Source organism: Narcine bancroftii, chromosome 1 (assembly GCF_036971445.1).
Source record: "Narcine bancroftii isolate sNarBan1 chromosome 1, sNarBan1.hap1, whole genome shotgun sequence".
Taxonomy (NCBI): domain Eukaryota; kingdom Metazoa; phylum Chordata; class Chondrichthyes; order Torpediniformes; family Narcinidae; genus Narcine; species Narcine bancroftii.
Window position 1 is genome coordinate 281600148 of NC_091469.1, and position 14351 is coordinate 281614498.

At 40.5% G+C, this 14351-nt stretch overlaps 1 protein-coding gene across 11 annotated transcripts in view; it reads left to right on the forward strand.

The window, feature by feature from the left end:
* pgghg (protein-glucosylgalactosylhydroxylysine glucosidase) overlaps window positions 1-14351 on the forward strand; it is a 52605-nt gene that overhangs the window by 34098 nt on the left and 4156 nt on the right. For 10 of the 11 annotated variants that reach the window (XM_069901829.1, XM_069901814.1, XM_069901868.1 and 7 more), the window contains 7 exons: window positions 2138-2249; window positions 2628-2700; window positions 3354-3490; window positions 4974-5107; window positions 9221-9316; window positions 10368-10465; window positions 12863-13074. In XM_069901829.1, the coding sequence (XP_069757930.1) occupies window positions 2138-2249; window positions 2628-2700; window positions 3354-3490; window positions 4974-5107; window positions 9221-9316; window positions 10368-10465; window positions 12863-13074 (862 nt within the window). The remainder of the gene's footprint in view (window positions 1-2137; window positions 2250-2627; window positions 2701-3353; window positions 3491-4973; window positions 5108-9220; window positions 9317-10367; window positions 10466-12862; window positions 13075-14351) is intronic. The other variant, XM_069901897.1, reaches the window with a different exon arrangement.

Consider the following 14351-nt stretch of genomic DNA (forward strand, 5'->3'; position numbering starts at 1 on the left):
TACTAAATTGCTGCCCAACAACAAACAGCAAACCATTGTCACATAGCTCATTACTAGCTGGACAGGGGTTGCCCAGCAACAAAAGTCAAACCATTATCGCATCGCTCAAATTTACATTCATGATTCCATTACATTGTTCAGGGTCTTACTTTCATATTGTACTTTAAAAAAAAATAATCATGTTAACAACTCACCTGAAACTTATCTTTCTCCCTCTCTGCTCCTTCTTTAAATCTAAATGAGGGGTGGTCAAACTATGGCCCCCCCAGGCCAACTGTGGCCTGTTGTGCATTTTTAAGTGGGCCGTTAGAACATAGTCTCTCACAATAAATTGAACTATAGGTTCATTACACTTCTTAGTTTCAACACTAGATGTTGCTGCCATTTTGAACAATTACTAGACCAACTGTGAAATTACTCATCAGTGAAAAGTTTACCTCAGTTGATTAAATATGGCAGAACCAAAAAAGATGGAAAATAACAAGGGAGTGCTGAAACTTTCAGACACCGTGGGAAAATGAATACCTTTTCACAGAAATCGAAGGGAAATGTGTTTGTTGAATTTGCAAAGAATCTGTTAACTTTAATAGCTTATTTCAGCTTTGCATGTGGCGTCATAATCATTAAAAGGTGGACACTTTGGACCATGAACTGTATTCACTGCGAGTTATGGAGGAATGTTGGAGACGGCCTTGTCCCGTTCTTGATCTTTTCTCCTGTTCTTATTTTGCAATAATTTAAAAAAATTTTGCACTGCTTTTTGAATGAGTTTTAAAAAGTTATATTGATTTTATTTAAATTAAATGAATAGCAGCAGATACAGAAATGCCTATTGCAATATGCGAGCACATCAATAAACTACTGTAATGTCAACAGTTCAACCATGTCATATAATTATTTTGATAGAAAATGAATTTTCAATGGCACGGGATTTTCTGGTGTAAAAACACCATTTATTCTTGCAGTGTAAATTGGTTGAAAACTGCCAGTCCAAATATTGTTTGGCCTGTGACTTCTTATTTTTTTTTGTATGTGGCCCACAACGAAAAAAATCTGGGCACCCCCGATCTAAATACTGGAATTGAAGATCGGGCCTCCTTTAATGCAAGTTTCAATGCTGCTGTTTAAGCCATTTTAAACATGCAAGGCCTGCATCATTTTTGAGATCACGCATCCATGATAATTCTGTACAAACAGAATCATAAAATGTATTGCACACATTTGCCGTCACTGTGCCTGCCTGGTGACCTCTGTATATCGTGTGCACCACAATCACAAGCACTTGGAGCAAAAAAAACCACAAGTGTGATTCCACTGCACGTTTTATGTTTTTATACAATTCCATTGCATTGTGTAAAACAAAGTTGGGTTGTATGAAAGAATTTTAAGATTTCTAACTCACTCAGATTTCTGGATCAGTTTGATCTTCTGGGGAAGGTGGTGGGGGAATCTAGGATCAGATGATATGGCCTCAGAATACAAAAAATAACCCTTTAGAACAGAGATGAAGGAATTTCCCTGCCCAAAGAGTGGTGTTAGAGATTGAATTTGTCACTGCACATGGCTGTAGAGCCCAAGTAATTGTATATATTTAAGACAAATTTAGACAAGTTCTTGATTCAGAAGGGAATTGAGGGTTATGGGGCGAAGGCAGAAGAATCAGGTTAAAAAAGATAGTAAATTAGCCATGGTAAAATGATGGGACAGATTTGATGTGTCAAGAGGCCTTCTGGACATAGAAAAAGTCAAAATTGCTTTATTGTCTGCCCTGACTTTTGGCAAATAAGGTAGCTTAGCAGGAGATGTGTACACTTGTGATTTACACACATAAGTAATGAAATTATCAATGAGGTGGGTTCCATAAAAATCCCAAAGAGAGAAAAATAGACATTTGCTATTTGTCCACTCTATCCAGACCCATCTTATATTCTAACATAGACTTATCTGATACCTTACTTTACAAAATGCAAATTTCAGCCTGCTATTTCATCTGAACAAAATCAATCAGAATCTAATTCTTGAGATGCATTTTATAAAGGGAACATTTTTTTTCACTGAAGTTTCCATAATTACAGTAATTTTTGTTGGTTGTTTCTTGGATATTTGTTTATGTTTCTTGATTTCTTTTTGATTTTAGGACCTAGAGTTTTTCCAGAAGGAAGGGGGTTGGGATGTAGTATGCAGCATTGCTCAGTTTTGGAGCAGTCGAGTGACTTGGAATCCTTCCGAGATGTGCTATGATATTAAAGGTACTCCACTTCAGATGTCCAATAGGTTGCAGACAGAAATGAAATTTCTCTTCTGTGCTTTCATTATCCTTACAGAGAAACTACGAACATAGGGCGAAGCCCAATTGCTCAAAGAATACAATAAGTTAAAAAGGCATTTTTGTGTTGTAAATTTCCACATTTCTATAAACCCCAAGCTCATAACAACTTTTATTTGTTGTTTAGAGAGTTGAGGTGGGTCAGATTTTAATTTTATACTGAATAGATCCCTAAAATTTTGGTTTTGTTAGCAATACATCTTAATTAAGGCAGTCTGTGGGGAGTCATCCAATCGAGTTGGGAACCCATTTTGTGAAATTGTGAATCACTGATTATTTAACTCCATACAATTTCTTTAAGGAGTGATGCCACCTGATGAATATCAATCCAATGTTACAAATTCAGTCTTCACTGCCGTAGGTGCCAAGTACAGGTGAGAATGGAGCAGAAAGAAGTGGGATTTTTATTAAGTTTTCAAAAGTTAGCAGTTTCAACAATGAGAATGAACTGAAAATTATGAATAATTATTTAAAAATACTTAAGTTGATTTATGAGCTAACTTTGCTTTATGTCGGCATAAAGGGAAGATGTTTGAAAACGTATTGTGTGATAAGTATTTTGTAGGGATGCTCTATCTGCACTAAATACACTAACTGCTGAACTATTCACTAATCCCAGGGTTACCTTTAGCACAAGCTTCATCCAGGCCACTCTTACCATCCTGTTCCATGTGGTTGCCCATACTTCCAGTTGGATAACTACAAATGCATTCTTCCCAAAACACTTTTCCATTGTTGAGGAAGAGAAGCCTGCCTTTTTTTTAAGCAGATGATTTATGTAATGACTCATTATTAGCTTCGCCTTCATTAACCAGGAGTTTTCTGCTGTGCATGAGAGTGATCAGGTAGATAAATAATTCCTTAGTGTTTTGTCTTTGGGAGCTTTAGAATTGTACTCAGTAATTCTGGTGTCTTTATTTTAAGCAATTATCGTTTTACCTTTCCAGATTGAAACTTTTCACATTATACCAATCATAGTTTGTTTATTTTCTCATTAATTAATGGGATTTACATTACATTTTTGCAGCCTCCAGTTTGCTACTGAGATGGCATCTCATTTGCAAATTGAAGTTCCATCAGAATGGATGAAAATAGCTGAGAAAATCAAAGTGCCTTTTGACCCTGAGAAGCAGTATCATCCTGAGTTTGATGGGTATAAACCAGGTGATATATTTCGGACATCTTTAATTTATTGACGTATTTCTTTATGACACAAGTGGAGGCCATTTGGCCCATTGAATCCATGCCAGCTGTCAGATCAATCTAATCACCCAAGTTGCTTTCCAATGACCTGTTTTCTTTCACATGCCCAATAAATCACTTTACACTTCCATTACCTATTTACACTAGAGGCAATTTGCAGTAGCCAAATACTTTCAAAATTCCTTGGAATGTTGGAGAAAACTCAGGGGAATTAAATTATTTTTTTGTATTCAGCAAATTATTTTAATATCATCCTTATATACAGGGGTACAAGATTTCAATAAACTAATGAATCACTTGCCAGAGAAAGATTCTACACAAGGCATCACATAGTTCTGCTTTTCATCCCAAAGTAATCACAGTGACATAGACAGAATGTTATTGTGTATTACAGGTGTAGCACCCAAATCACAATAGACTTTGTTGCCCATTATTCTCTTACGGCAAAACTGTTGTCAGGGCGTGATTCCAAGGGGACCTTCAGATATTTAGAGTGAACTGAATATTATGTACACAGGATGAAAGGGTGCTCAAGAGAAAGTATAAACATGAAAAAAAATCAGATCCTCCTGCACAAATTACAGAAGAAGTTTTTGAATTTAAATTTCGACATATAGCATGGTAACAGGCCATTTCAGCCCATGAATCTGTGCTGCCCAATTTACACACAATTAACCTATACCCACAGAACGTTTCGAATGGTGGGAGGAAACAAGCTTCCAGAGAAAACCCATGCAGACACATACAAACTCTACAGACAGCGCAGGATTCAAACCACGGTCCCAATCATTGGTGGTGTAAAAGTATTCCGCCAACCGTGCCATGGGAAGTCCAGATGATCACAGGAAAAAGTGCAAACTCCCCCAAACAGCATTGGAGATCAGGTTTCAACCCAGGTCCCTGAAGATGTAAGACAGTCATGCTTCTCAATTGAATTTCAGCTTTCAACAGAACAGAGTGTACAACGAAAATAATGCAAGCCAAGATCAGTACTGGGTACTAACTGAACAGCTCTTTCTAAAGCCCAGCTGTAACATACTGAATTTATGGTTTGCATACCGTGTACACATGTAAACATACACACATGTAGACACCACACGCATGGCAGTTGGTCATGAGTGCTTGACAGAAGAGATCTCAGCCCCTGACATGTTCCCCCTCCTCATACATCCATGGCAGTCTTCTAAGCCTCTATAACAGTCATGTGAGAGTCCATTTAAGGCCTGATGCCCTTCCAGGTCAGGAGTGCAAAGATGCTACAGTTGGGAGAATTTTAATCAGAGATTATACAGGTCCTATTTTAGTGTATGATTGTGGGTGAAGAGTGCCAATGTGATTTAAACAATATTTTTGGCCACTTTCATGATTCCATGCAGACGATCCAACTGGTTTGCACATCAAAAAAAAGGAATAAAATTTGTGAATAGTTGTTTCTTCATTACAGGGGAAGTTGTGAAACAGGCAGATGTAGTGTTGCTTGGTTACCCACTCATGTATCCCATGAGCCCTCAGGTGCGGGAGAATGACTTGGTGATGTATGAAGCTGTGACAGATCCTGAAGGACCAGCCATGACCTGGGTTAGTAAAAATTTGATTCTCAACCTTAACAGCCACAGGGAAGGGACTTCCTTTAAATCTGACCAATCAATAATACAACGGCAATAGAGGTGACTATGACCCTTCTTTGTTTGTATACTGAGTTGGTCAGCTGACTATACTATGGTTTGAGAGAGTACAAATGAAATGTGAAATTCTCAGTGCCTTTTTAAAAATCCTTATCTCCCTGTGATGCCTTTTTCAAGGTACGATGGACCTGTACTCATTGATTCCTCTGCTCTGCAACATTCCCTACCATTCATTGGGCAGGAACAACTCCTGTTAGATTTCACAAAATACAAAATTTCACATTTCAAATTGCATCAGCCATTCCTCTGCCCAATCAATCAAGATCCTGCTGCAATATTTGGCAAATGTCTTCCCTATCTACAACACCAGACACTTTAGTGTCATCTACAAACTTGCTTATGCCATGTAAATTTTCATCTAAATCCATTCTTTTTCTGAAACATAATCAATCCAATGGATATTTTGTTCAAGGTGCAAATATTTTTCAAGGGAATGATATCTCCAAACTTTTTTGAAAAATATTCTATTTACCACCTCTTGGAAATACAGATTTCTAGAATCAGTCTATTTTTTTGAGTCACCTGGTTGGAAAACACAGAAGCAGGCCCTTTGGCCCACTTTCCATCTATATGAATCCTGTTTTCTCCTTTCTTAACTCCTTTGATTATTAGCCTGCAGCAAGCAAAAAGAGAACATATGACTATACTGCAGACTATTTGTTGGTTTAAAACATGATTGGGAGACAAATAAAGGGAGAGAGGGATAAAAGTATGAACAGCAAAAACACAGGAAGACTTAGAAATCGGTTTATGGAAAAATCACCTATATTGCTGCCTAACACCATAAAAATTAATTAGATTTTGAATAAAACATGAGTTCATAATTATTCCCTTCACACTGTCACATCTCAAATCCAACTGGACGCGATCGTGTCATTATGGTCATCTTAAAGACATTAAATTTGTCATCTTGAGATGTGACAGTAGTGAAGGGAAATAAAGCTTACTAGTAATCTTGAGAGAGAACACAAAACTGTTGCCAATTAAATGCAGCATTTTGTAAACCACACCAGACAATACCTTTGTCTTTTAACTTTATTTCTTTATTTATACAATATGCAGCACAAACTCATTAACTCAGCGATTATCAGGAATTATCAAAGTTTAGTCTTGCATTTTGTACCAGATGGCTGCTGGTACATAATTTCTCAAAACAACCTCATTATCTCAGTTTTGGGGGATAGTGGATGCAAACATTCACAGTGTTGTATGTAGAGATGTTAATTGCTGCAGTTGCCTTCCCCCACTGACACCAAGCAGATGCCAGGCATGACTTGATGTTGCACCATCCCTTCACCTTCATGCCAACCAAATCTTCTCTGTTGTTTCCAATTCATCTATTGAACTGTTTCTTTTCTCCATTTTCTCTACAGCTGTCTGCAAAGCCATTTAATATATTTAGAAAAATTAACAAACTTATTTTCTGTACAGCAGGGCAGGAGAAATCAATTGGAAAGATTTGGGAACAATATTACCTCTTTTTACACCAGTTCAAAGATTATCAAAGGGTTTCATATGTGCTGAAGATTTGCAAGTCAGTGGTGGATGAAAATGAAAGGGTTGGAAGAGGGGCCAAAAGTTAGGCTGGTTTTGAATATGCTTCACATTCATGTTTCTGCTGAATATTGCAGTAAGTTCATGACAGCGTATACCAGTCAGAAAAAAACTAAACAAAGTTTTGATAATTCTGGTCCTTAATGGTGATGTGAAATTCCATATTTGTCCACTCACTGGACAGATAAGGTACCATTTTCCCTGCTTTACACATAAATTGAATGGTGTGGATGCGCTGTCAATAACTCAAAAGATTAGCGCTGTGGAACCATAAGCTTTATTTACAATAAATTTGAAGGTCATCCTGTGCTATGACCCAGGCTTTCTGGGGAGGGGTTATGGTGTTGGAGGATCAAAAGGGAGGAGCCACAGGGACAGTCACAGGAGGGGGCGGAGGCAGATTCAATGGAATTTTAATAGGACAAACTAATAAAAAAATACAATTACAAATAAACTCAAGTTATCTTGGCAATGTGAAACAGACTTCAAGGGCATAATTGCTCTATGGATAAGACATGTTGAAACTCCATATTCTCCACAGTCAAAGTCTTTTATAGCATAGGGACTGAATGAAGTTATATTTTTACCAACAATTCTTAATGACTGTTGAGTTCGATGTTACCAGTGAGACCCAAAACAAAGTAACTGGAAGAAATCAGGATGAGTGGCTCTGGTGACTTTTAAGGTAGAGAATTTTTCATGTTAACAGATGTAATAATGATCCCACCAGCGTGACATGTTCACCATCCAGCAATTGATTTACAGAGCATCTGGCCTCTGTCTTCATGTGACAGTTGGAGACCCCGGTTGTCAGCCACTTTAATTCCCCTTTGCATTTCTTTACTGACTTGTCTGACCCTAGCCCCCTCCATTGCTAGGGCGAGGACAGACAAATGTGAATCTGAGGACTAGTTCCTCATCTACTGCCCAAAGCATGAATGTTTAATTCTTCCATTTGAAGTAACCCTGTCCCATTTTGTCTTTTCCTTCTTCCATTCAGCTCATCTGACACTCCCCTTCTTTCCAATCCCATCCCCACCCCATGGCCTCCTGATTCCTCACTTTTTATCCTTCTCCAAAACACCAGGCACACACCTTTCCCTCTATATTCTCTCCTCAGCTGTAGCTGTTCTTGTCGGCCCACTATCCCTCCTTTACATCTTTCCTGCAGCAGCTGTCTCCACCTTCACTCTCTCTTACCCCCATCTCAATTTGTGTCCCTCCCTTCTTTTTTTAATTTCTCGTTTATCGCTGTCTCCCAACTCCATCCCACCTGGGTCCATCTGTGTGTCATTCTTCACCCCCATGGACTCCTCTCCTTATCTTTAACACTGCCTGTTGCCCCTCTCTCAGTATTGAAGCAGGATTTCAACCCAAAATATCTATACACTTTATGGATGCCGTCCAACCTGCTGAGTTCAGCCGTTGTTTTTTTTAATCTGTGTGATGTGAGGAACAAGTTCATCGGGTTTGAGAAGCAAGGAGTCTGGACACAAATTGATTATAACAAAAAACCTTTATTTGCCTGCGAGGGAAAGTCACCATATCACACACATAAACACACACACACAAACAAAATAAGCCCTTCATCCATTACTGGCATACACCTTGGGATTAATTCTCCAGCTCATGACCTGGAGTGGAACTTGGGTTCAAAGACACCCAGCTACTCCACATGTTGGGCTTTATAACCCCCTACTGGCCAGAAGGGCCGACCCAGGTACAGTATGCCTAAACTAGGGCAGGTGATTAAAGGAGCAAGAGGCGATGTGTGTGTGTTCTTTTAAAAGGACCAATGGCAAGGTGAGTGCTCAGCATGGGTGGTGTTAACCTTGACAAACAGATGTGGTGGCTTCCAACCAAGTTCCCGCTGGAAGGGGTCACATGATCCTCCACACGACACTTTAGATTCCAGCATCTGCAGTGTTGTGTGTCTATTAAGCTATATCATGTTTGGCTGCATGTGATCCATTCATTTCACATGCAATCAATTTGGTGCTGCTCCAAAATGAAGTGCTTTAAAAAATCAACAGGAGTAAACAATTATAATTATAATTATAATCTATAATCTATATATAATTATAATCTGATATGAGCACCATTTCCTCTCTTTCCTTGTAGCCCACTCTTGAACTTGCTAATATTTAATGAAATTTACTCATGCCTGCAATGAAACTGAACATTCTGGAAATACTTGGCAGGTCTGGAAAGAATCTGTGGAAATAGAAGCAGAGCTTGTTTTATAATTATGGAAGGATTACAGCAAAAAGAAGCCATTCAACCTATCACGTCATCAATGATTCTCTACCAGAGCAACTGTCAATTTCTATCCCTGAGGCCTTTATCTGTACTGTGGCAAATTAAATGTTATCGACACAAAATGTTAACTCTCTCCACAGATATTGCCTATACATGTCTGGACATGTTATTTCAAGGTGTGTTTCACTTTCAGAGCATGTTTGCAATTGGTTGGTTGGAGTTGAAGAATGCAACTCAAGCTCAGAAGCAACTGAACAAATGTTATAGCAATATTCAGGATCCATTCAAGGTAAATGTTGCCATGAAAAACTTCTCATGATTCTGTCCAGTTAGTTTCATCCAAACTAAAATTATTAAAAGCAGTCTTAAGCCCCTTTTACACAGCCAGTTCAATGCAGGAATATTGCGCCACACCCTCTGTGTAAAGATACAAATACGGAAGGGGGGGGTTTGAAAGAGTGGAAAGTGCAGGTTTTTTTTAGAAGAAAAGACATCCTCACCTGTGATGTGCTGCAGTGCAAACAAACAAGCTCAAACTACGAAGGCTGTACTACAGACTTTAATTAGCTTAAAACTTGCACCCAAGGTTCAGTATCCCTTCTGGCTGCATGTGCTCTACTGCCTACACAAGGGCCGGCTTGAGCCTTTATCAGGGGGCCAGTGATTGGCAGGGAGTAGGCGGAGCCAGCCTCCCAGATTACCTCACTGCAGGTACAGTGGGTTGCCCCCTGCAGTAGGCAGGTAGGAATGCAGACGCAATCACAAAGGCCCAGTGGTTGTATCACCTCTTCACCCTTCATTTGTGTCTCTGTCAAGATGTAAGTGTGATCATCTGTGATTTGCTCATGGATACATACAGCCTTCTTCATTCATGAATGTGTTCTAAAGTGACATGTAGAGATTCAGTATTGGGAATCTGAATGATTCAAATTGTTGATAAAGTGGAACAACAATTCCACTTTGTAAGTGCAACAAAACTGAAGTAAAGCAGGTGGTCTAGGCTGAAGACAAGAATGATTTATTTTGGGAAAGATCAGTATTGTATTTCCATAACTAAAACCTCCTGTAATTTTGGTTCCTTCATAAATATAGTCTTTAACATGTGATAGTTGCCCAGAATTTTCAAAGCAAGTGTGGTAGAAACATCCTTGTGGAATTTGCAACAACAATGCTCTCCCTCTCTATCATGGGTGGCTGTCAGTGCATTTCCCTGCTGAGACGGGATTTTGACCTTCCAGGCCTAGACATTCACTTGGATGAGAAACATGAATCAAAATATGATCAAAGTGCTTGAATGACAGTTTTCAGGATATGCTATCTTTTTTCTCTGCCTGTTTCAGGTTTGGAGTGAAAATGCTGATGGGTCAGGGGCTGTGAATTTCCTAACAGGAATGGGTGGCTTTTTACAGACTGTACTGTTTGGCTACACAGGATTCAGGTCAGTGCCGTACTTTTCTGGAATTTTTGAAATTTGCAACAATTTATTTTATTATGCTCAAACACTTTTGATGTATATTCTTTTCCTTGAACTTTCTGTCCTCCACTTAAGTATGCATTGACTCCTTAGTGGCACATAATTCCTTGAATTCATTGATGTTCAATTGTTGGTATCTCAAGCAATAGAAGTTTTTCACAAGCAAATCTAGCCAGTCAACAATATTTGGCTACTAGACCATGGACAGTACTAAATATGAGAGTAACCTTTGTTCACGCTCCCAAAATTTCCATACTTGGTCTTTGGATGTCCACTGGACCAGTGGTGTATCTAGGTAAAGTGGTGCCCTAGGGCTGCTACTGACATCAGTGCCCCCCCCCCCCCCGTTTAAAAAAAAAAGCACAAAAAACCGCCACACACCGATTGTGTCATTGCCGCCCACATAGTTTCCATTTTAAACATAGACATATAGGGACAGAGGCGGGCAGAGGGGTTGATTTGTCTGAAATTTTACTTAGGGCCCGCATGGCAGCACTGGACCTAGCCAGTGCAGCCCTGGATCTGGCCATTGTAGCCCTAGACCCTGGATCTGGCCATTGTAGCCCTGGATCCTGGTCCAGGCTAGTGCAGTCCTTGACCCAGCCAGTGTACCCCTTGACCTTGACATGACCCCCTAGTTTTGACCAGAACGGTGGTTCCTGCTGTTTACACACTGCACACTGATGCTTGGATACCACATGTATGCAGGTCAGGGCAACGAGCATGGCGCATCCTGCTCACCTCCCTTCCTCCTGGGTCTGATGCTTGGCTCTCCCTCCCAGGGCTGACCTGCTGAGGACAGGAGAGCATCACCTCTCAGTGCCTGCACAGAGCGGTGAAATTCAGCAGTAACAGACCTGGCCCTGCCCCAGCTTCCCCCTCCACTCACTGCTCGTGTCCTCCTTCCCCAACCATGCTTCTGCTCCTCCTCTGCCCGGGAGTCTATGAGTCGGGCTGCTGACCATTCTGACGGAGACCCCTTCGTCCTGCACCCTGAACCACTGAATGCTTACCCTAAACCAGATAAAGGGATTCTCCTTGAATGAGACACAGACAAGGGTGGTGGGGGGGGGGGGTTAACTTGCTGCCATTCAACCCATCGTGTCCATGCTTGGCAAGGAACTCCATTACCTTATCCCACCTCCTTCCCTTGTTCTAGCGCCCTTTTCCAATTCTTGGAAAGCACATCGAGTAAACATTTTTCCTGTAATCCATCGACTAAATGTTTTCAAATTCTCCTCTGCTGAAAGACAGAAATCCTAGTATTTACAGAGGTGCTGGGCCCTTCAAAATGTTGGACCTATAGCATTTGCTGCTTTTGCGTCGGCGGGCAGCTGGCTTCTCCGGATGGTTGACGAGCCTGACTGAACCTGAGGCATCGCAGCTGGACATCTGCGCCATTAATCCTCGGCTCACCAAACTGCGCATGGCGTAGTTGACCTGTTTGAGTTGTGGTGCTCCAGGTTGTAGCCACTGGCCATGAGGATCTTCTTCATGGCAGGCAGCGATTGCCTGTGCCGCTCCTTACCTTGGTCATGGGCACCACCTTCACAATCTATTCAGCCACTGTCACTGTGTAGCCAAACTTCTTGTGCTGCCCAGCCTCCGCTTCTTCTTCTTTGCCATCGTGTCTGGTGCCTCCACCGCTGCGGAGAGCTCCCTGCTCATCTCTGCCATCCAGTGACCACGTGCTGGCATTGCTACTACTCGCCGCAGCTCTGCTCAATGCAGGATGAATGGGCAAAATAGCCGTCTTTGTCTTCCTTACCCATAATCCCCCTCATAGTTGGAACTGTCTGCTAGCACCAGGGAAACGCAGAGTAGTTCCAGCTTTGTGTGGGATTATGGGCAAGGAAGAAGAAAATTGCCATTTTTCCCATTCATCCTGCATTGAGCGAGGTGCCAGAGCAGCCCCAAAATGACCCGATGAGATGCACTTCGGGGCGCTCAAGTGAGCACCCCTGGGATGGAAATGTATTATTGGGCTAGGGACTCATATACTGAATGCCCACCTGAAATTTTTAATTACTTTCCCATTGAAGGATTAAATAATTATGGGCTACTCATATTGACTCATCTTCATGACATTTTCCTATCCTGATCTGCCTGATCAGCATTATTCCAAGATACCATAGGTGAAAAAAGTATCTCACTCTCTGTGAAATTCTTCTTCTACAGCACACTATTGAGGAGCTGCACTTCTGAAGATGATTGTTCACAGAATGAACATAATTTTTACTCCCTGAACAAGGAAACACAGTTGAGGAAAATCTTTTTATTAGAGTGACTGCCATTCTCTGATGTTGATCTCATCCTGTATCAAAAATTAATCCTGATTTTACTTTACTTTCTGTTTTGCAGAATCACAAAGAATTGTTTGCTCTTTGATCCCATTCTCCCAGAGGATATTGATGAATTACAGATTATTGGAATTAATTATCTTGGAAATGTACTACAACTTCAACTTTCAAAGGAGCAGGCAACTGTTAGTTTGACAAGATGTTGTGAAGTTCAGCACATGGCCTTGGAAATTGTTCTGCAGGATTCAGGAAAGACTTTTGTTTTAAATGGAGGTACAGGAAAACTCATCGTAATTCAACTGGGGCAATGTTGAATGTCTTAGGCTGTGCACAATGTAGAGGATGTCTGAAATGGAAGCACAAACGAGGGGCATGCCAATATTTCACTTCCCAGCTGCAAATCTGTGTGGCATCATTATTTGCTTTTCCTAATTGAAATGATTCTAGCTACTTCTTCCAGGAATTATTTTTATAAATAATCATGGCACCTTTCCTATCCTCTCACTTGGAAAAACATGTAATGTACAAAAGTGCTGGAAAAACTCAGAAGGTCACACACACCATCCATAGCAACTAAAAGGCAATCAACATTTTGTCAGAATTCTGGAAAAACAGATATACACGTGAAATAAAAAGGTGAGGGAATGAGGAGAAGAGAGGAGGGAAGGAGGGGCATGGGAAGAGCACAGGCTAACAGGGACGAGGTAATAGTTGGAAACAGCAGGAGGGTAGAAGAGAAAGAAGTTGAGGTAATTGTGTGAGAGGGTAGTGGGCTAAGAAGGGTAATTCTCTGATAGGAGAAGAAAAGGAAGGAGTTGGGGAAAGGAGACAGAGGGGCAGGGAAAGAGAAAAATGTGGGGAGGGATGGTTAACAGAAATTGAAGAAGTTGTTATTGATGCCGTCTGATTGGAGACTGCTGAGATAGAATATTAGGTGGTCCTCCAATTTGCAGATGGTCTTTATTTAGTAGTAATTGGACCATGGACCATGAGACCATGGACAGACAATGTTGTGGCAATGTTGTATGGAAGGAAAATGGTTCTTGCTGATGCAGTGGACAGAGCAAATTATTTCTCAGTCTACTTCCAGGCTCTCTGATATCGTTTCTTCAGCACTTTTGTATAATGTATTCAACCCAGCATCTACAAATTTCCTTGTTTAACGACATGGAAAAATATGCCAATTACCTTGCTCAAAGTAAGCTCTTGAGAATAACAAATTAGCAAAACAACTCATCCATCTTATGATGTTGATTTCTTTATTTTCCATGGTAAAACACAGGATTCTGTTGACACCATGGTTAATGAAAAAACACAGTCTCTCCAGCATTTGTGTGTTTTTTTTCTTATTTTCCATTTTTACTTGATATTAACCCAAAGAGCACTTCTGTGAGTGAGAGAATGGAAGTGTGCTGGCATTAACTAAGAGGGTGAAATTGTGGCATGAATTATGGTGGGGTGGAGTGAATGATAGCTGACATTGAAAGGGACACATATTGGGAACTTGAAAGGATGGAAAAGAAGAAAATGGGAGGGAAAACAGGTTTGAT